Source organism: Acinonyx jubatus, chromosome E3 (assembly GCF_027475565.1).
Source record: "Acinonyx jubatus isolate Ajub_Pintada_27869175 chromosome E3, VMU_Ajub_asm_v1.0, whole genome shotgun sequence".
Lineage (NCBI taxonomy): Eukaryota > Metazoa > Chordata > Mammalia > Carnivora > Felidae > Acinonyx > Acinonyx jubatus.
The window spans coordinates 14,595,097-14,618,187 of record NC_069398.1 but is presented as its reverse complement, the minus strand read 5'-3'; the positions used below and the strand labels follow the sequence as shown (position 1 = coordinate 14,618,187).

General features: G+C 45.7%; 1 protein-coding gene across 2 annotated transcripts in view; it reads right to left on the bottom strand.

Moving 5' to 3' along the window:
- Positions 1–23,091, bottom strand: part of PRKCB (protein kinase C beta) — a 330,402-nt gene that overhangs the window by 61,768 nt on the left and 245,543 nt on the right. For both annotated transcript variants that reach the window (XM_027043015.2, XM_027043014.2), the window contains exon 9: positions 22,731–22,877. In XM_027043015.2, coding sequence (XP_026898816.1) covers positions 22,731–22,877 — 147 coding nt within the window. The remainder of the gene's footprint in view (positions 1–22,730; positions 22,878–23,091) is intronic.

Sequence of the window (23,091 nt, the reverse complement as noted above, 5' to 3'; positions counted from 1 at the left end):
TTGCTAGCTGCTGAAGGTTCCTAGCCAGCCCCTGCGTGCTCTCCTTGTTAAAGGGAAAAATGATGTTAGCAAGTGTTAGAGAACTATGAACGGCATATTGTCATCAACTGAGATTTTCTTGTTCAAGTAATAAGAAAGACTGAAAGAAAACATAAAGAGAGAATCGTTCTATCATGATGTGATTTAATTTCATTTAATATCACTTCTATGTACCACCTAAAAAAATCTCAAGCACTAAGCTAAAATCACCTTGCAAATCATCAATGCTACGTGCTTTGCACCTCAGGAAATACTGTGGCATCTGCAGAAATCAGGTTTTTTAAAAATTTCTTTTACATTTATTTTTTTTTAAGAGACAGAGAGAGACAGAGCACAAGTAGGGGAGGGGCAGAGAAAGGGGGAGACACAAGCAGGCTCCAGGCTCTGAGCTGTCAGCACAGAGCCCGACGCGGGGCTCAAATTCACAGACTGAGATTGTGACCTGAGCCGAAGGCGGACACTTAACCGACTGAGCCACCCAGGCGTCCCTGAAATTTTTTTTTTTTTAAGTCAACTAACAGAGATGGGTATGGATTCTGGTGCCTTGCTCTGTCCCAAGCAACATGGGTAGAAGGAAGAAAAAAATGATACCAGATAGCATCTCTGACATCGTGTGAGTGGTGTACAAATGAGCCAAGGTCGGGAAATTCCCCTGTATTTGCTGGAGGAAAGTAGGAATGAAACACATGAAACGCTGGTAACTATGGAGATACAGAACTGAATCAAATCCTAGAGCAGGGGTCAGAAAACTTTTCCTGGGAAGGGCTGAATAGTAAATATTTTAGTCTCTATATCAACCACTCAACTTCACCACCATAGTGGGAAAGCAACCATAGACAATACACAAATGCATGGGTGTAGTTATGTTCCAATAACATTTTTTTTGTATAAAACTAAGTGATGGCTAAATGTCCACTGATAGATGAATAGATGAATGGATAAAGAAAACAGTGTGTGCATGTGTGTGTATGTGTGTGTACACAGTGGAATATCACTCAGCCACAAAAAATAAGGAGATCTTGCCAAGTGTGACAACGTGGATGGACGTAGAAGGTATTGTGCTAAGTGAAATTAGTCAGAGAAAGAGAAATACCACACGGTTTCACTCATATGAGGAATCTAAAAACCAAAACAAACACACAAACCAGAAACAGACCCACAAATACAGAGAACAAACTGGTGGTTGCCAGAGGGGAAGGGGTTTCAGGATGGGCGAAATAGGTGAAGGGGATTAAGAGGTACAAATTTCCAGGGGTGCCTGGGTGGCTCAGTCGGTTAAGCATCCGACTTCGGCTCAGGTCATGATCTCACAGTGCGTGGGTTAAAGCCCTACATCAGGCTCTGTGCTGACAGCTCAGAGCCTGGAGCTTGCTTTGGGTTCTGTGTCTCCCTCTCTCTCTCTGGCCCTCCCCTACTTGTGCTCTGTCTCTCTCTCTCAAAAATAAACATTAAAAAAAATAAAAAAAAAAAGAGGTACAAACTTCCAGCCATAAAATGAATAAGTCATGGGGACGAAAAGTCCCACATAGGGAATACAGTCAACAATATTATAATAACATTGTACGGTGATGGATGGTAACATTGAGGTGAGCATAGCATAATGTATACAATTGTAAATCACAATGTCATACACCTGAAACGAACAGAATAACGTGTGTCACCTATACTTCAATATAATTAAGTAAATACATACATACATACATAAATGGAGATGGGTCAGGCACCAGATGTTTCTAGAATATGTGTTTCAAGAAAGATCAGGAGAAATAAAAGTGACCACATATTCACACGGGCAGTTCAATTTGGAAGTGAATCTTGGCATGACTTTCAATTCTTCTGACTCTATTAGAAGAACCTTCTGGTTGGGCAGTGCACCCACCTGGCCATAGCTGATTGGATCAGAGGTAGCTACTGACCTAAGCTGAGCCAATCAGTTTCTCTCTCCAAAGAATTTGGAATAGGCTACTGGGCAAAGTCAGTCCTGGGTCCCTGAATAGAGAAACACATAGGTCTGCCTAGATTGGTCCTTTTCTACCACATGCAGGCAAAGAAGAAACTGATGTGTCTTGGGGGCAGGGGGGAGGGGAAGAAGTTCAGAGAATGAGAAGAGGCCTTCCTTTCCAGTTCCTGGTTCCAATTTCTCATGAGGCTTGGCTGTTACCCATGAAAAACCTCCATATCCCTACAATAAAGTTACCATTTTTATTTATATCAGTTGGAGATTTCTGGTACTTAGGGGTCCTGTAAGACAAACTTATTATTTGGGTGGCTCAAATTCTTTTTTTTTTTTTTTAATTTTTTTTTTCAACGTTTATTTATTTTGGGGACAGAGAGAGACAGAGCATGAACGGGGGCGGGGCAGAGAGAGAGGGAGACACAGAATCGGAAACAGGCTCCAGGCTCTGAGCCATCAGCCCAGAGCCTGATGCGGGGCTCGAACTCATGGACTGCGAGATCGTGACCTGGCTGAAGTCGGACGCTTAACCGACTGCGCCACCCAGGCGCCCCGGGTGGCTCAAATTCTTAATCAAAAATTAAAATTTCAGAAAGCCAAATACCAACAGGTCAGTATGCAATCAAAGCCAAGGCAAGGTCCATTCTCTATAAAGGACGATGCCTCCTGCTTCTTGGGGGACACTTATTTATGACACAGATCCCAAGCACCAGAAGGTCTGGGCTGTGGCCTGTGGTCTGCATGTTAACAAGTGTTTCTCCCCCTCCTCCTCATGACCCTAATCACGAAATCTGTTGATTTGCGGAACTCCGGGGTACTCTCAAAATCGATTCATTTCATATGGTGGTCAGGAGGTATCCATGGGGAAAACAGACTTCTACCTTGATGTTCCTAACAGCTTCTTCTTCTCAGCAGTCATTAACAGGGGTAAGAAGGAAACTTCTCTTTGTTCCTCCTTAATATTCTCATCAGGCTTTCCCTTTCAATAGGAATCTCTCCGGCCCCTCTTGGAGGTCTTTTTGAGAGCTTTCCTCACGTCATGAAGGAGGTGGTTTTTCACAGTGCTTATAAAGATTTAATACTCCTCTATCCAAGATGCAATTTATGCCCCTTGAACCTGGGCAGACCTTTGCGACTGCCTCAATGAACAGGATGACGGCAGTGGCCCCCTGTGACTTCTGAGTAGTAGCTTTTTAGTTTCTCTTGGGACACCTGCCTTTGGAGCCCTGGTGCCACCATGCCAGTGAGGCCAAGGAATGAGACCCCGTGGAGAAGCCCTGGGGCTGCACGCCAGCCAGCCCCAGTGCTCCAGCCTCAGCGGTCCCAGCCACTGCAGGAGAGACCCCGAACCACGATCAACCAGCAAGCATTCCCAATTCACGATCCCTGATGACATTGGGAGATAATATCTGTGGTTGGTGGAGTTTGGGGATGATGTCTCACCAGCGATAGATGACTAGAACAGAGTCTTCTAAGTTCCCACGTGCACTGATGTAACCCAGCATTGCCAGGTGTGGTCCCTGTTACCTTGGTTTCTTTAATTCTTGGGTTTCGTTATGCATATTCTCTTCTATCGCTTTCTTTATTTTATCTTATTTCATTTCATTTTATTTTTTTATTTATGTTATGCTATTTTATTTTTAAATGTTTGTTTATTTTTGAGAGAAGGCGAGAACAAGGGAGAGGCACAGAGACGGGGGGAGACAGAGGATCCGAAGTAGGCTCTGTGCTGACAGCAGAGAGCCTGATGCAGGGCTCAAACTCACAAACTGTGAGATCATGACCTAAGCCGAAGTCAGTCTCTTAACCGACTAAGCCATCCAGGTGCCCCTCAATCAAATTTATTTTTAAAAGGCTTCAATTAAGAGATGCAACAGAGAAAGAATTCACTGTGCCTTCCAAATGTGTCATCTTTTCTAGTCTTATCCAGGACTTGGAAGGCTGGCCAATTCATCCATTCATTCAGTAAACATTACGTGTCTGGGATGCACCAGGCACTGGGATAGGCACTGGGGATGCAGGGCTCACAAAGCTCGCCCTCCTGCACAAATAATTACCTAAATCAGTGACGATTAAACCCCAGCAAGAGAAGTGCACGGCGCCTCACGACTGGTTAAACAGAGGACCCAACCTGATCGTGCAGGTCAGCGAAAGATGTTCTGGGGAAACAATAGCGAAGTGTGGACCTAGAAGATCAGCAGAGCCAGCAGGCATATTCCAGGCAGAGGGAAGAGAACTGTGCTCCCTTAGGATCAAACTATCCAAACCTACAAACCTTCTCCTAGAATTACTGTAGGAAGTGAGCACTCAAGCTCTAGAATGCAGATCCTAGATTTCAATTCCCAGCTGTCTGCGAGGCAGCAACCAATCATCTCTAGCAGAATTGGAGAGATCCAGCAACCAAAGCAGCTGGGATGGAATGGTACAGGGTTTGCACCAGGAAGAAGGGAGGGGGGCGCTGGAGGCGGGACCAGCACAGGTGGGGGGGGGTCCTTATGGGTTGGTAATGATAACCCCTCCCATTTCTTGCTTATACTGCTCAGGATCTCCTTTAATCTCCACTGGAATGCACAGTGGGAACTTCAGTACCTCACTTTACAGACGAGGAAGCCAGGGCGTAGGAAGTGCGTGTCTTGCCTAAAGTTTCTCCCCTAGAAGTGAAACTTCCTACGGCCCCTGTCTCCAAAACCCACGCACTTAACCATATTCTATCTGATTCTCTGGACCTCAAGCACCAAGTGTTCTGCTGTGGGAAATTATTCAAATTATTTACTGCAAGCTGTCACAGGAGGGTTTCAAATTCGGCTCCAGATCCCAGCCCTGTTCCTCCTTTTCCTACCCACCCCACGTGTTGAGGCTGGGGAGCTCATGGGCTAATTCAAGGCCACAGACAGAACAGTCATTTCTTTCTCTATTTCTTATACAGCTATTGACAAACCATTCATTTACTTGGCGAGATGGGCTTGGTCTGAGTTGGTGCCACAACCATGCATCCAGGTTCCTCCATCCACAAGCTCTCTTGGGGATTCTGTGCCAGGCACAATGCTAGGCATTGGTGATGTGCCCTAAAACAGGATGGGCATGGCCCTGCTTCCAAGCATTAAGCGGCCCGGGGAGATCTTCCTTCCTCCCTCTGTGCCCTGATGCACTGGCATGAGAGAGGGAAATAAATGGCAGAGAAATCGCCATTGCCACGGCCACAGCGATGGCCAGGTTCTAAAATGTTCCTCCAAATGGAAATGATCTTTTGCTTTTCATTAATTGCCTCATGAAGTTTCTGGAGCTTCCAGTTCAGTTAATACCAACATAGAGGGCGTGGGCTGTTTGCTCAGCTGTCCCTCCGTCTCCAGGGTGAGGATTCCAAACAGATTGAAAGGATGTGTTGAAGTGACGCTCTTATCAAATTCCAAGCCACATCTGTTACCCAAGAATCTTCTGGGAGAGATGTGATAAATAACAACACTCCAGTGGCAGCAGATAAAATGTGGGAAAGTAGCCCAGGGACTCCTGGATGCAAAGTAGGTTGCGATGAACTTTACTGGTGAATGCAAACGGCAGAACGTGTCTGGAGTCGTGGCCTTTGCATAATGTTGCATGATGGTTAGGGCATGGGGTTCAGAGTCACGGGACCTGGTACCTGCCCGAGTTCCACTGCACACTAGCTGCGTGACCTTGGGAAGTTCACCGAACTTCTCCTCCTCTGGTAATACAGGGACACCAACAACACTTAGCTGTTGGTGGTAGTGAGGGAATTTTACAGGATACAGTGAGCAAAGTGTGCACCTTAACACCGTGCTGGGCAAATGATGCGGGTTTAACACCTGATGGTTGTCCATTTTTCTAGGGCTGCCGTAGCAAAGAACCAGAAACTGGGTGCTCAGCACCACAGGATTTTATTCTCTCACAGTTCTGGGGGCCAGAAGCCTGGAACCAAGGTGTTGGCAGACGTGCTTCCTTCTAGAAGCTTCCTTCTAGATTCTCACGGAGAATCTGTTCCATGCCTCTTTCCTGATTTCCAGCGGTTGCCAACAATTCTTGGCTTACACATACGTCACTCCAATTTCTGTTTTCACGTGGCGTTCTCTCCTGTGCCCCCGTGTCTGTGTCCAAATTTGTTCTCCTTTTAAGGACACCAGTCATTGAATCACCATACCAGAACTTGATAACATCCTGTAGTTAGGACTTGAACACATATTTTGGGGGAAGACAATTCCACCCACTACAGTGGTTATCATCTATTCATCTTTATCAGAGAACGATCGACCGAGAACGACCGAGGGGCCTGATCATGATCCTTGCCCACCAGCCCCAATGTCCGCTTCTCAACTAACTGTGGGTCCGTGCACTAACCAATGTGAAAGGGCAGGCATAGTCAGGGACCCAAGACCCTGCTCCCTTTCCCCAACTTCACTGGACACCTGCCAAAAGTCCAAAGCCACACTGAGTCTCTCTTAACTCCTCTTGGTTATGCCCCTCATACAAGGCGTCAACAAGTTTTGTCAGCTCTGCATTCAAAATGTATTCCCTCCCCGACGTCCTTCCTGACCTAAGCCACCATGCTCCTGAGTCTGGCCTCCTGAATTGTCTCCTAATTATTCCTTGCTCCCCCGCCCGCCCCCACCCCGACCACTTGTTCCCAACCAACATGCCCACTGTTTTCTACATACCCCAATGATGCTATAAAATGCAAGTGGGTCTGTGCTCCTCTGCCTTCCTAGGGTCTTCCTCTCCCTCCACTGCACTTAGGACTCCCCACCAGATATGCTCAAGTTTACTCCCTCATCTCCTTGCAGAGGTCCTCCCTGACCACCTTCTCTAAATTTAAAAAAAAAACACAACTTTTTTAATGATTATTTATTTTTGAGAGAAACAGAGTGTGAGCAGAGGAGGGGCAGAGAGAGAGGGAGACACAGAATCCGAAGCAGACTCCAGGCTCTAAACTGCCAGCACAGAGTCCAACTCGGGGCTTGAACTCACAAACTGCAAGATCATGACCTGAGCTGAAGTCAGATGCCTAACCAACTGAGCCACCCAGGTGCCACTGACCACTCTCTCTAAAGTTACAGCCCAGTTTGTTATTCCTCATCCGCTTCCCCTTACTTTGTTTTTCTTCATAGTACTCACCACACCTGGCATTAGAGTCCTCTCTCTCTCTCCTTCCCTCCCTCCCTAGATGTAAGCTCTCTGAGAGCAGTCATTTTGTTGACTTGTTTACTGTTGTACCCCCAACAGACACTCAAGGAATATTCATTGGATAAATGAATGGGAAAAATCTGCATGAGGAGAAAATAGCTTCAAAAAACAAACAAAAACCCTAGCTCTGAGTCACTGGAGATCTCCAGTGACTTAGGTCTAAGCGTTGTTTAACTTATATATGGCCATATCTAACCCATATTTCACAAAGAAATTGAAGTGGCATTCAAGATTATATAACAGAAACAAGTGAATTTCATGATATGTAAATTATACTTCAATAAAGGTAGTTAAAAGCATTATACACTATAAAGTGTTTACAGTTTCTCTCTTTTTCTCTTCCTCCCTCCTCAGGTTCCTGGAGGCCAAAGCAACCAGAGACACATGAAATCTAACACAAGTTCATATTTCCTTTAAGGAAAATCTTTTTTTAAAGAGAAGAATAAGCTTTCCCTAGAACTTAAGTCTCAAAGAAATGTCTCGCATGGATCTTGAACTCATAGTGCTACAGTGGATGGTGTTCTTAACAACATCCCTACAACAGGGAAGGTGGAGGAAGGGGAGGAGGAGGAAGGGGAGGGGGAGAGGGAGGGGGAGAAGGGGAAAGGAGGAGAAGGGGGAGGGGAGGAGGGGGAGAGGGGAGGGGAGGAGGGGGGAGAGACCAAGCATCTAGCACTGTTGGAACCTCCAAGCTGAACTAACACACTGGGATTAGGGAAAGACTTGAACTTGAACTCAAATGGTGCATCCAAAAGAGAAAGACAGAGACGGACTTGAAGCTCATGGGGTCCCGAAAGTCCAACCTGGGAGAAAAGGATGGGTCAATAAGGTGCCTGAGCTCAGGTTGGCATGGGACAGGGAGAGAGAAGCAAGTTAACGCCGGGTGTATACGCCGTAGGCTCACTGTAGACCCTGGCCCCCTCCTCTCCCACACCCACCACACAAGGGAGCAGGCTTGGGGGCAGGTCTTGGGTGGTGGTCTGCTGCAAGGTGTGCATCCTCCCTTATTTTAGGGTTCCATCTTTTCAGGGGTTCCCCTGCTCTCTGGGCTGTCTCCTGTGGGATGCACCCAGCCCCACGGAGGCCAGCAGAGGGTACTTTAGATCAGCTCAGCTCTGATCTGAAGGCAGACGCTGCTCCTCCCCTCCCCACCCTTAGCTGGGGTCTGCCTTGCAGGCTGGCACCAAGCTCCTGTTTCTCCAGGACGCACATTAGAATTCTCTGCGGAGCTTCCAGAAGCTGATGCCTGGGCCACAGTCCAGACCAATTAAATCAGAATCTTCTAAATATTGGGGGCCTTCTTGTGCCAGGCTTGGCCTGCCCGGGGGAGGACGCAGTGGTGGTTTGGCAGGCCATCAGGGTGGTGGTGTAATCAGGGGCTGGAGCACTGGGCAAACACTGTCCATCTGCCCCTCCCAAAGTGTTCACCCACTCAGGAGGAGGACTGTGAGAGAAATCTGGGTGCGGCTGCGTTACAAAATGAAGGTTAGCTCCCGCATCCACATCTTCTAACATGACAGGGACGCTGACAAGCTCTTTGAGGTAAGAATGCAGCTGCGACAGAGTCTGAAGAGCTGGAAGCTTTGCATCTAATTAGAATTGTGAGACCCCGGTGGTACAAGTTCGGCTCTGTAATCATGAGTTTAAAGCCTGGCTCAGTCATGTGCTTGCTGTGTAATCGTGGGCGAATTACTCAACCTCTCTGAATCTCAGTTCCCTTGCCCATGAAAGGGCCACAGTGGCAGCTCGTCCCCCACAGGGCTGCTGTGAGAGCGAGTGACATAACGCAGGTGACACTGGGCACTCAGCACCACAGCAAGCCACATTGTTAACGCGAAAGCAGAGTCAGGAAGAATAAAAGAGATGCTCCAACTCTCTCTATGGGGAGCATGGTTCTCTCTCCCTTTATCGGAAGGGACAAACAGAAAGGCAGAAGGCGAGCAGAAGCCACAGACCAAAATGTCTGCAAAATCAATCTCCCAGGAGATGTAATGCCAAGTCCGGAATGAAAGCCAGGTCCTACATTCTGTGCTTAGAGATGGGGCGGGCACGAGCCCTCCCCAGGAGGCTAAGAGGACCCTCGGGGAGGTGAATGCTCAGTGTGGACAGGGCTTCCCTGTGAAATCAGCAGAGCCTCTGTCAGCTTCCAAAGTTCTGAACGAGGGAGGACGATATGCCTGGCCTCCAGGCCTTCATCGATCGGTCTGTTGTGGCATGCAGATGTGCTGAAGTCCACCCTCGGACTGGGCCAGGGATAAAGACTTGGCTCGAGCCACTCAACCCTTGGTAACCAGAGGCCTGGAGTGTGGAGCAGATCCATTCCAACTGAGCGATCTTAGAGCATGCTGGATGTGGGAGCAACATGTAGACAAGAGTCCATCAGTCCATGGGGCCAAGAGGATGACTCCATGGCATAAGGCATGTGAAGAGCTCAACAGAGAGAAAGAACAGAAGGTGCCATGTTGATCATGGCCGATGAATTGTTAGCCTTTGAGGCTTTCCCGACCTTCAACTTTCACTGGACAAGATGTCCTAACATGCTCTAGGTTACCCTCAGGGCCCCGAGTTTGATTCTACAAAGTGTATTCTTATCGTTCAAACTTCGGATCAAGTTTTCTAAGCACGTATGTCCACACATACTGTGCGTTTAAATTTTATTTTTAATGGTGGTCACATTAACCAAATATGAAGTCATGTGGGTTGGGGGAATCAAATGCCTTTGCCTCTAGCCACAAACAGGAAGTTAACAGTGTAGAAATGATTTCTGGCAACTGGGGAGACTTGTTAATTGAAGAAGTACTTCAGAAAAAATGGAAAAGCGATACAGTGGGGAAAAGATGTTAATTGGGAGTTAATAGCGTGGATCTGGGTAGGACTTGGTGGGTACAATCTTCAAGTTGGACGAACAAAAAATAAGAACAGTGACAGCACGCAGATCAACTCCGAAGATACAACTTGGTTATTTCATGATTTATTATGTAAGGCTTTCTGTATTTAAAATAAAATCTCTTTATATGGTTACATATGTATGATTCCAACTATATGACATTCTGGAAAAGGCAAAACCATGGAGACAGTGAAAAGATCAGTGGTTGCTAGGGGGTAGGGGGGCGGGAGGGATGAATAGGCAGAACGCAGGGGATTTTTAGGGCAGTGAAACTATTCTGTATGATACTATAACGGTGGATACATGTCATTATACATTTGTCCAAACCCACAGAATGTACAACGCGAAGGGTGAATCCTAATGTAAACTGTGGACGTTGGGTGATAATGACGTGTCAACACAGGCTCATCAATGGTAATGAATGCACCACTGTAGTGGGGGACATTGATAATGGGGGAGATCAGCCAAAATTTCAGGTCAGAGTTTGGGTTAACAGGTGTTAAGATTTAAGCCTTTTAAAACGATGTCATGTGACACCTCAGATTTAATCAAGTTGAACTATTGCCCACTAGCAGAGAGAGCCAGAGGAAGTGTGAAAGGAAGTTTAGAATGGAGGTTCTTTTAGCCGAGTCATCCCTGGGCTTGCTATTGTTAAGCAAATGTCACTACACCGAGGAAGGAATGACTCACAGCCAATGCTGGGGACAGGGGGGCAGAGGGGGATAAGGAGATTGGAACCTCATATGCCTAGCTCCTATGTTTTCAATGAAGACGTTTAGTTGGATTTCATTTAAAAAAATTTTTTAATTGTTTGATTGGGTTGTCCTAAGAAACGCAAAAATTTCAAAACCCTGGGCTATATCACTCCTAATTACTGATATCATAGAATCAGTTAATGATAACTGATAGGTATCAACTCCAGTTATCGTAGCGATCTTTTGAGCCAAAATCAATGCTGGCGATATGTATGCTTAGTCAATTTTCTGTGAATCATGTGTTACAACTGACAAAGGTAGATGGTTAAAATAAAAGCAGATTTCATTTGACTGTTTTTTCACACGGTTCCCCAGGGAAAGCAAACCAGTAACTGATGCCTTTTACCAAAAGAAAATGCAATGAAACCCTTAAGGGTCTGTCATCGATTTGAACAATTAGGTTGCACAAAGGAAGCCTGTTTTCTCTCTAATCTGATCTGCCCTGTGTGCGCAAGCCTTCCTTTGCTGGTGGTGTTACAGGCTAATGGAGAACGGGCTTCCTCCAAGGCAGAAATGGAGCACTTGGAGGGCAGCTGGCCATGTGGCTTAGTGGTTATGCATTCAGGAGACGGACCCCCTGGGTTTGATCCTGCATTCACTGTTTGCGTAAATCTGCAAGTCTCTTGTCTGTCTCAGCCTCTACTTCCTCATCTGTGAAATGGAGCTATCAATAGTACCCACCTTGTAAGATCGTTGTAAAGTTTTAAAAAAATTTTTTTAACATTTTCTTTATTTGTCGAGAGAGAGAGAGAGAGAGAGAGAGAGAGAGACAGAATGAGCAGGGGAGGGGCAGAGAGACAGGGAGACACAGACTCCAAAGCAGGCTCCAGGCTCTGAGCCATCAGCACAGAGCCCAACGTGGGGCTCAAACTCACGAGCCGTAAGATATGACCTGAGCCGAAGTCCGACGCTTAACCGACTGAGCCACCCAGGAGCCCCAAATTGCTGTAACATTTAAATGAGCAATGCATACAAAACATTTAGACAAGTTCTCAATGCTCAGAATATATTATCAATCTCTGCAGTGGTTTTCAATGAGGTTTTGGGCAGGAGGGGGGGTTGAAACACACTATGTCTAATCGTATTCACTATCCTTATTTGTGCATGCCACATTTTTACCCTGGGTGTTGGGCAATTATAACCTACAGATTTCTGCTATTATGTTTGTTGTAGAAAAAAATTATGGGTTATGCTGTTAGAAACCCGGGATTCATCTTAACAGGACTGTGGATTTCTGAAACAGCACATAAAGATGCAGTTGACATGGCTATGCAGAGAGTAGCAGGAGCCGTGACAGCACAGTAATTGGACCAGTGGCCATGAATTATCACCTGAGACACAGTTTCCATGCTAATAGCCTCTAGCTGGCCCTTCAACAGCAGAAGTAGAATTCACTTCGTATTATTTTTCCCAAAGAGTCAGGCAACACGTTCAAGAATGTACAGGCTTAACAGCAACTCCCACTTTGGTCTGTGTATCAGACAGGACAGTTATTTCCTTCCTTCTCTTAGAGAAACTGTCCAAACCCCCTCTGCTTTTCAGAGAGCCTGTTTCTGTTGTCCTTCCTGATGGATGGCTGGCAAAGCGACCTCTCCCCATGGCCACGGATCATCGGGATCCCTGTGCCATACTGGCCCATCAGATTCTCTTTCCTGGGATTTTAAAATTCTAGGATAGTCCAGATGTGAGAAATAGATATTGAGAATTGAGAAGTGACACAGGCTGGTGCATATCCACAGAGAGAGACATTAGCAAGAAGCAGGGATGACAGACTGGGGCCCCCAAGATGGAGGCCATGTTGTTGGTTTCCTGGAAGAAGCTTCCTTGTTCCGGCTGTACTTCCTGCCTTTGGGTATTGATGAGAGACACAGAAACAGGCACGTCTTTCTAATAAGTACCCCCTTTGCTCACTCTGGCTTGACCATCTACTTGTAGCAGGGCAGAGGCTTATAAAATTTGAATTCCAGAGATCTCATTTTCCTTGATATAATCAATTTTGTTGGGGGAAAATGGACCCTTCTAATTTCTTGTTCTGTAATGGACTCTCTTCTGAGGAGTGGAGGTAAGGGCTGTAGAACAGCAGCAAGTCATTTCATGGAGGAGAGCCGTGGAAAAATCAGGAAGGTGGAAGGACCTCACCATGATTTGGGAAGATGAGTTGGCAAAAACATGCTGCAATCAGAATTGCATTTGAAAACGGCTGGGGGCTGGGAGGAAGGTGCCATAATTGGGATAGAACCAAAGAGAAGGCAGGAATCCAAGATCAGACAGCAAATGTCAAAAGGTTCTCTGGAAGAGGATTAAGGGAACAGGTAGCAAAGACTTTGAGCTATCTGTGAACCATATGATAAAGGAGCTCACCATATGGTGCAAGAAGATAGCAAAGCAGGTTCAAGGAAAGGAAAGTGCTTTTGTCTGTAGGATTATATAACCACATCTAATGTATGTACGTGTATGTGTGCGTGTGACTCCATACCACTAATGAGATTAAAATTAGGATAGACTCCTACATCAGGAGCTCCAAGACTTAGGAAAGGCCTTTGTTACGGGTTTGAACTAAACTGCCTTTTCATTCCCTCATGCCATTTCTTCCTGTGTTAACTCAGCGCAGTGGCTGGTTCCAGCAGAAGACGCTGTAGTCTGGGGCTCGGAGCTCTGGATTGCTCTCTTGTGCACGAACCCAGAGCTCACGCTAGCTAAGCGTGCTGGTGGCTTTCAGGGAGACAAGCCTTGACGTTGCTGAGGATGCAGTGCTAGGGGGCGAGTGCTGGCAACCGGCACCCACTATAGCAGGCAAACTAAGCACAGAGCTGGGGGTGGGGGCACAATCTTTTTAGGGGCTCGTGAGAGTGTCTTAATTTCTCTTAAAATTACAAGAAAAAATGGGCTTTTAGGTTAAAGAAAAATGCTTTAACTTATTATATTAATATATTCGTCCTTATACCAATGCAATCACATAAGGCATCATTTTTAACTTTTTTTCCACAGCAGAAGGAGGGACCCACAAATGTCATTGTGCCGCTCCCTAGCAGTTCTGAAACTGCCATTTCAAATAAAGACAAGACCAGCAGGTTGGGGGAGATGAGTGGACCCCAAAGCAGAGACAAAATCTGTCCAAGATGGGAAGTTGTAACTAGAATCACAAGACCTACTTTCAAATCCTGGCCCTGCCTCCTTCCCGCTGTGTGGTGTTGGGTAGGCCACTCAACCTCTCTGATTTACAATTTCCATGTAAGTATAATAGGGTTCATGTCAGTAACTACCCCGCAGGGCTCAGGGGAGAGTTCGTATGACGTAATGCATGTAAATCCGTAGCATGGTCCCAGGCAATTCATACGAGGTCAGTCAAAGTTGGAGGCAATGGGGATGGGGTGTGTGGAATTGTAGAGGTAGGACAGGTGAAAGGGTGGGTGCAGGTTAGAAGAAATGGAGGTTGGGGGCTGAAAGGAAGCCAGCTGAGGAGTTACCACACACACTAGAGATGCCTCCTGGACCTGGAGGATCCCACCAGCTGAGACCCTCAGAGAAGGGAGAAGGGCAGGGGCTGGAAGCGGGGAATCCATTGTCATGAGCCTGCTCAGGAATCCCTGCAATGGCTCACAGGTCCCATGAGCATCTGCACACAGGTAGGTGATTGACAGGCGCAGTGATGAGGGAGGGCAGGCAATCTGGAGCCTTCCGTCACCACAGGCATGCAGTTTGTCTAATGGCCGAGGCTCAAAGTAAAACCAAGGCACATAAACTCTGCTTACACTCAGAGGGAAAAAGAAGAGAGTGGGAAATGAGAAAATAAGAGGGAAAGCTGTTAACCTTCTAGAATATACCCGAGGTATACCACTGTTGGGACCAGGAATGCGAGATCGCATACATCTAAACCAAACCCGGTCTGTCAAATGCCACTGACTAGCTATGTGACTTTAGCAAGTTATTTTAACTTTCTGTCTCTCATTTCCTCATCTGTAAGATAGAGATAACAGCAGCCACATTATAGCATAAGTGTGAGTGAATACATGCAAAGCCCTTACAACAGAGCCTGGCGTATAGGAAGGACTCAATTGTTAGGTGGTATCATCACCATCATCACCACTGCCACAGAATATATGTTCCATGAGGGCAGATGTTTATCTCTGTTTTGTTCACATCCATTTCCTCTTCACCTAGAAGAGTACCTGGCACATAGTAGATGCTTAATAAATACTTGTTCGAATGAGGGAATCCTTCATTATGCCTGTTGGTGAGGAGTTTATAAAAGTGATGACTTCTCCTTGGGATGGGGTATGGATTCCAATCTCGGCCCCAGTTCCTGTTCCTCATGTCTGCCCTCTGCTGTCGTAAGCAGCCACCATGCCTTGTGTTCAGATGTGGGGAGTAAGGATCCAGGAGATCACTGATAAAAACTGGGAGGCAGGTGTTTCAGAATTTGCTGAGGGTAGAAGTCACAGTTCAAAAGGACAGGGCACAGGTGGTGGGTAGGGAGTGGAGGCAGCAAATCTCAAAAGAGTAGTTTCATTCTCTGGATATATTTGGTGAGGAAAGGACCCAGAGGGATGGTCAAGATCACAGGAAAGATTTTTAAGGGTACAGGAAATGTTGAGCATGCTTCTCATCTAACAGAAAGGACATGGGGAACAGAGAAGATCAGACACTTTCTGTACCTTCCAGATATTCACTGAAAAAGGAAGCAAAAGACCTCATGTTCTTAAAAATAACAATAGTAATTGAAGTGCCAAATCGTTGTGTGAATGTAAGATCTTTAAGACAGTTTTTCACAAACCATGACACTTGTACCATCAGCAATACAAGGACAAAAGTATTTTTCTTTTAATAAGTTTTCCTAAAACATAGTAGAGTAAATATATAAGTGGTAGATCAAGTCTGTGACTTTATATATATCATTGTTTAAGGGCAATGCTAAGAGAAGAAAACAAAGTCAACTAAATCCATTTAAAGAAAAAAATTTAAGATAGTAAGGAGGTATGTACATGCCCCCCCCCAAAAAAAACCCCTAAACAAGTGCATGAATAAGAGAATATTTGGGAAATATGGCCAAGGCTACATTCAACTCTGTTCTACAGTCTGCATTTTGAGCTAAAGGAATTAGCATCAGCACCTTGGAGAGTGGCACACAAGTTCTAAGTCTCTAGGGGTACCTTACGGGAAGGCGCCATGGCCTAATCCTCAACATTCTCCTTAGTGACACTCAGGCAGTAATGTCACCAACCTCTTGGGCATTATTCTAGCAAAGTCAGGTATTTGGCGAGGACACTGAATGGTGTCTCATCTCTCAGTTTTTTTTATTTTAAACCTTCTTAGATGCATATAGAGCAACGGACCTGGATGGGACCTTTTGAAGATAGAAGTGTTATACCTGGGCACCCAGTTTCTATGGACTTCCCACTTTTTCCTTTTAATTTCATAAGCTGCTGACTTCTTCCTACTTAATTTATTCCTGGCTTCTGCTATGCTTCAGGAAAAGCAGCACCAACACCTGGCATGTTCCATGATTCGAACACAAGGAAATGTCACCAAAAAGAGGAGCTTGATGGTTTTTTGTTTGTGGAGCATGATAAGCCGGGAGTTCTGAGGGCAAAAGTCAGAAAGTCTCTTGTGTCCCCAAGAAGGATTCCATCCAGAGCTGAAAAGTAGGCTGATGCCACTAGCTTTCCACCAAAATTGTTCTCCCGGCCTCCCTTGTACAGAGGCATGGCCATGTGACTAAATTCTCTCTAATAGAGTGTAGGCAGAAGTGATCGGTGTCACTTCCAAAGCAAGGCTTTTAAGAAGCAGCTTGTGCCTCCCCCATACTTCTCCCCCTCCGCCCTCTGAATGTAGACAAAAAAACAAGGCAGGAGAAATTAATGGAGTCATGTAAGACGGAAGGAACCTGGGTCCCTTAATCACCATATGGAGAGAGTGGGTGAGGTCAGGAACACCCATCTCAGACTATTACACGAACGGAAATTGAACTTCCTTCATGTCTGAGCTAGTGTACATTTGGGGGTCTATTTGTTACAGCAGTCGAATCCACCCTAACTCGTGAAGGATCTCAGGTACCTTGGCCACCACACAGGTCAGCCAAACCTGGCTTGAGGCTGGGGTCAAGAAGAGGAGACCTTCTGAGATTTTCATTTACTCCCCCATCGCCATTTTGTGAAGCTCACTTAACTCATCCTTTAGGTACAGCCCAAGACCCGCTTTCTCACGGAAGCCTTTGCTGACTTCCAATGAGGGCCAAGCCCACTCCCGCGAGCTCTCACAGCGCACATCAAACATCACAGTTGCTCATCACGTGTATCAGTGTGATTTCTTGACTAATGTTTATACCTCCACTGCATTTTAAAGTATGCACTTTTCAGAACTCATAGAATGACACACTACTTAGTGCATTTTGTTGTATGTAAATTTCACCTTAAAAATTACCAAAAACAATTACTGAACTCTGGTTAAATGGCATGTATGCTGAAGAATTTAGGGGTAAAGTATACCAGTGTCTGCAACTTGCTTTTAAGTGCATTAAAAATGGGTTGACAGAAAGACGGATGGATGGATTGATGTGTGATGAAGCAGAACCAGTCAAATGCTGTTGTAGAATCTAGGTAGTGGGTATTAAGGATCTTCACTGTACAGTTCTTTCAACCGTGCTATATTCAAAAATTGTTTTTCCCACAATAAGATACTGGGGAAAAAGTTCAATGAGAGCAGGGACCATGAGTACATTACATGAAAAGAATTGTTCTGTGTATATTATATATTTTTAATCATAATATTCTATGATTTGCTTCTGTTTAAATTGATATTATGTCATGGACATCTTTCCATGATGACAGGCAGGCAGGCAGACAAAGAGAGACCTCGTTCTTTTGAATATATCATGGATATACTATAATACGTTTAACTTTCACGTTATTGAACTGTTTTCATTTTTCTCTATTACCAATCATTTCCCATGATTTCCAATCATTTCCCATAGACTTTTGTGTTGCTGGGTTTGAACTTCTTTATGTTACGTCTACATTCACCACAGCGTACATCTGCCTCCCCTTGCTCCCCACCCCAACTAGCACAGGAGTCCATAGGCAAGAGTCAGGAGTATAACAGAGAAAGGAGTCTCCACTCAAACATCTCAGCATAACTTTTCAAAAAAGATTTGGGTCCTACAGATCACTACCACAAGCACATCTGAAGTCTTAGAGGGCAGGCGATACTGGCCTCAGTTAAATGTTTGTTGTGGCCACATTTGAGGGTTAGAAGAATCAAGTTTGTAATGTAGAGAGTTGTACTGGTGCTGTGTCCATTCTCTATCAGGTACCTGCTGTCTTTCTCTTATAAGGTCCACTGATGCAATCCATCTGGGCAGTGCACAGCTGCCCAATTTATATAGCTGGAGAATAATTTTATCTCCAGTGATCCCTTGACAACCACAGAGGTTAAATTCTTACAAAGTGTAGTGGCTGGTAAAGCAGAGAACTCACAGATGAAAGGAATCATGGAAAACAAAGAGTCAAACTCACCGTAAGGAAAAAAAAAATTTAACTATGGATGGGGACGGACGTTAGCTAGACTTCACCGCGGTGGTCATTTCACAATATATACAAATATCGAATCATTAGGTGGTATACCTGGAGCTAATAAAATGGTATATGGTGATTATACCTCAATAAGAATGCATGAATGAATGAATGAATGAATGAATGAATGAGTGAATGAATAAAATAGAGCATGAAGGATAAAACTAGAAAAACAAACATCAAATAGTAAATGAGTAATAGATTTGAAATGCTCTGTTACAAAAGTTCCAGAAGGCATCTATCTCCAAGTAAGCCAAATGTGCCAAGAAGCCCTGCTTAGCAAGACAGCCCTTGCAGGTAAACACTCCCACCTGTTCAGGAAAGTAAACTCCAGACTGTTCTCTTTTTCAGAGTTTTTGAAACAGGCCTTACTCGTTTGGAACTCAGTGGCCTTCCCGCTTGCTTTGTCATTTGTTTTATTTACACAGGTCTTAGCAAAAGGCATGTGTCACTCCCTAGCTGCCCCACAAATTATGACAGTGCTTAAGAGCACATTTTTCTGGGCCGGATCTGATACGGTGGACCTGGGAGAGGAGAGGTGTGAAGGCATCACCTCAAAGACCGATGCCTTCCATCTTTGGAAGAGGGAGACCAATAAGCATGCTGTGCCGTTCTGTTTAAGCGGGTTGACCTATGGGGCGCCCCGCGTCGGACTCTGTGCTGACAGCTCAGAGCCTGGAGCCTGCTTTGGATTCTGTGTCTCCTTCTCTCTCTGCCCCTCCCCTACTCACAATCTGTCTTTCTCTCTCCCTCCCTCTCTCTCTCTCTCTCTCAAAAATAAATAAACATTAAAACAATTTTTTAAGGGGATTGACCTATACACCTGACAAGATTGCAACTGTCAAAAGTAGGCATTCAGGGACACCTGGGTGGCTCTGTCAGATTTCGGCTCAGGTCACGATCCCAGGGTTGAGGGATCAAGCCCCGCGTCAAGTTCTGTGCTGACAGCATGCAGCCTGCTTGGGATTCTCTCTCTCTCCCTCTCTCTGTCTGCCCGCCCCAAATAAGTAAATAAAGCATTAATTTTTTTAAGCAGACATTCAAATACAAAAATCACATTAATTTAAAACCATGGTGGGCAAAACCGGAGGTGCAAAGGGTTACTCTACGTTTTAGAGGATCACTGAGGTTTGTTATTCTGTCTCGGCTTTCATGACATACTTTGTTTTCATCTGTGATTTGTTTGATGCCACATCCCCAGCCTGGAGCAGAACTCTCAATTATTGTCACAGTTTCCACGGAAACATATGATCTATTCTCTCCCATTCCCTCACTGTCCCCCAAAGACCCACTCTCCCACTTCTCCAGCCACCCCCCAACTCTAACCATTTCCGAAAAGTCCTCTGATACTTCCGTTCCTCAAAAACTCTCCAACCTGTGTAGTTAAGTGACCACAAAGGTGCAGAACGATAGGTAGAGTATGCTAACCTTTGCAGTAACAAGGACAAAAAAACCCATATTTATACTTGGTAAATTAGCATGTAGGAACCAGAAGCATGCAAATTCAATGAACAAAATGTTTGCACACGGAGGGCAGCAGCAGTGAGCGGGCACAGAAAGGTGTGAACCTGGGTGGGAGCAGACTTCTCAATGTTTATCCTTTCCATATAATTTTAATTATGAACCACGTGAGTACACTGCTTATTAAAAACAGAATTTCATTTTTAAAAACTCCCTGACGGGCTCATATTACCAGAACCCCTTCTTCATTTAGGCCCCTTCTTTCCTGGTCATCATCTGAATGCCCCTGTTCATAGCAGTTTAAATCTCTTGACCTCACCGGTTTGTCTTTCATCCCTAGGCTTCCAGACTCCTTTCCCACTCGGGTTGTGACCCTCTTCCTGTTCTGACTTCTTTTCCAACCTGATCTACATTCCATTTGTATTCATTTATTCCATATGCTTTTATTGAGCACCTATGAAAAGCAGGCTATGTTGGATCTGCAGTGGGCATTTCTCTTCCCAGAATCCTTGACTCCCTTATTACTGTAACCTTCTGGCTCACTGGTCCTGTTAATTCCCCCCTTAGCTCAAATTTGCCACCAGCTTCCTCACGTCCACACCCAGGCTGCTCAGAGGTACCAGCAAAAATCACACAGAGGCATGGACCACTTCCATCACCAACTTTAGAGAGCTGCTCAGCAGTCTTACTGTGTTTTCCTGCTGTCACTCCCCATTTCCTGCCCAAGCTCTGCAAACTCTCAGCCTTCACCTCAGATCCCTTATTTCATCTCAGCAGATCACCCTGTGACCCACCGACAGAGAAAATGCATGCATTCAATCCATAGGCACTGGATGCACAGTGGTGAACAGGGTGAACAGTGGATGAAGAGTGGCGAACAGGGCAGAGAAGGTCCTCCTCTGGTGGCATTCAGCTCTTAGCAGGAGCGGACAGACAAACCAACCAACAAACAAGAAGTGTACCATCGGTTATGGCTTCTAGGAGAGAGTGGAATATGATGGGGAATGATGAGTGGCTGAGGAGGTGGCTATTAGGGAAGGCTTCTCAGAAGAGGTGACGTGGCTGAGATGGGAGTTATAAGAAGGAGCCAGCCATGCCAAGAATAAAGGGAATAGCATCACAAAAGCTGTAAGAGACGGGGGCGCCTGGGTGGCTCAGTCCGACTTCAGCTCAGGCCATGATCTCACGCTTCGTGGGTTCGAACCCCACATCTGGCTCCACAATGTCAGCAGAGAGCCCACTTGGGATCCTCTGTCTTCCTCTCTCTCTGCCCCTCCCCCACTCACACTCTTTCTCAAAAATAAATACATTTTTTAAAAAGTTTAACAACTGTGAGAAAAACAAACAAACAAAAGCCCTAAGAGAGGAAGGGGCTTTCTGTGTTTCAAAAACCCAAGGACCACGGCGGTCAGAGCACCGGGGGGTCACAGGGGCAAGAAAAAGAAGTCAGGCAGAGAACTGGGATCAGATTCTAAAGAGCAATGTAGGTCAAGGACACAGTATGAAATTTATTTCAGTGTGACGGGAAATCATTGAAGAGGTTTATTATTATTATTATTATTTTAAGTTTATTTATTTATTTTGAGAAAGAAAGAGAGAAAGGTGCAGAGAAAGGAAAGAATCCCAAGCAGGCTCTGTGCTGTCAGCTCAGGGCCCAATGCAGGGCTCGAACCCACGAACCATGAGACAGTGACCTGACCAGAGCCAAAGTAAAGAGTTGGATGCTTAACTGACTGAGCCACCCAGGCGGCCCATCATTGGAGAGTTTTAATCAGGGGAGCGTCTTGACCTAATAATGTAACTGTTCCAGAATGAGCACAGGTGCTAAATGGCACGTTACTGGTTACAGGTAACAGGAGTGGCCGCAGGGAAGTCCAGCGGGTGTATGAGGTTTAGACTAGTGCTGCATTTGTGAAGGTGGAGAGAAGTCAGTAAATGCACAACATGCTTTGGAGAAGGATGTGTCAGCATTCGTGAATGGATTTCACACGGCTGGGGGAGGGGAGGGAGGCAGCTAAGAACAACTCAAGGAAAACTCCCAGATTTGGGGCTTAGGCTGCAGAGGTGGAGAAGAAATTTATATTTTTTGCACACTTAAGTTCATGGTATGTATGAGATTTACACAAGACACATCTGTGGCACACAGAGGGATTAGAAGACCCAAAACAACACTAAACAACTCAGGAATACTTATAGCACAATCTCAGCTTCACTAAAACAGCGTCTCCCAGTATCTATAAAAGTATCTAGAACCACTCTACGAGTCCCAGGGTCATCCTTCAACTCTGCTGCTGTTTGAGAGGAGGGGTTCCTATTCTTGGCTGCAAAAGTGATCTTTTCCAAAAGGCACATCGGATCGTGTCACTTCTCTGTTTAAAAACTTCCAATGGTTCCCCAGTGCTCTATGAATAAAATCCAAACTCTTCATCACAGCTCACAAGGCTTTGCAGGATCGGGCCCCTGCCCATCTCTGCAACTGCACATCCTCCTACCTCGCCCTGCTCATGACATCTTGGCCCCGACACCTTCTGATGGTACCTAGAGTGTGCCAAGCCCTTCTGCACCTCAGGACCTTTGCACTTGCTATCCTCTCAGCTGGCAACATTCATTCTTAGCCCTTGGAATGTATAGCTAATTCATCCTTATCTTTCAGGGCTCACCTCCTCAGGTGGTCTAAATGGGTTCCCTCTGGATGTGTGTTTGTGGCACACAGCAGGCTATTCATTTTCTTCACAGTTTTCCTTACGAACTGTAGTGGGGATCTACTTTTTACTCTCTCCCTCGCTGGAATGTAAGCCCCATATGAACAGCAAATGTGCCTGCCTTGTCATCTGCCCTTCTGGAGTGGGTGCAGCCCCCAGGCCATACTGTACCTTGCCAAAGCTTCCTTTCCCGAGCACCATCAGGAAGTTAAAATCGGTCAGTTTCATTCGGTCTCTGTTCCCATTGTTGTCAAGTTTGGATATGGTGTTGGTCGTCTTTTCTTCTGGAGCCTTGGTCCCCTGACCGATCTTGGCCCTCTGGCAGAGGAAGCACACAGAACACATCATTAGGGTTTGAGGATGCCCTTGTTGGAGGACACAGGTACACGCTGTGAGCTGTGGTTTCTGCAGCTCGCCCCCTCCCCCGGCCTGCCTCTCAATGAAAAGCATGGCCAACATCCACTCTGCAAGCCCGAAACCTGGAAGCCACCCTTGACACCTGTGTTTCTCTTTTATCCATCATGTCTCACCC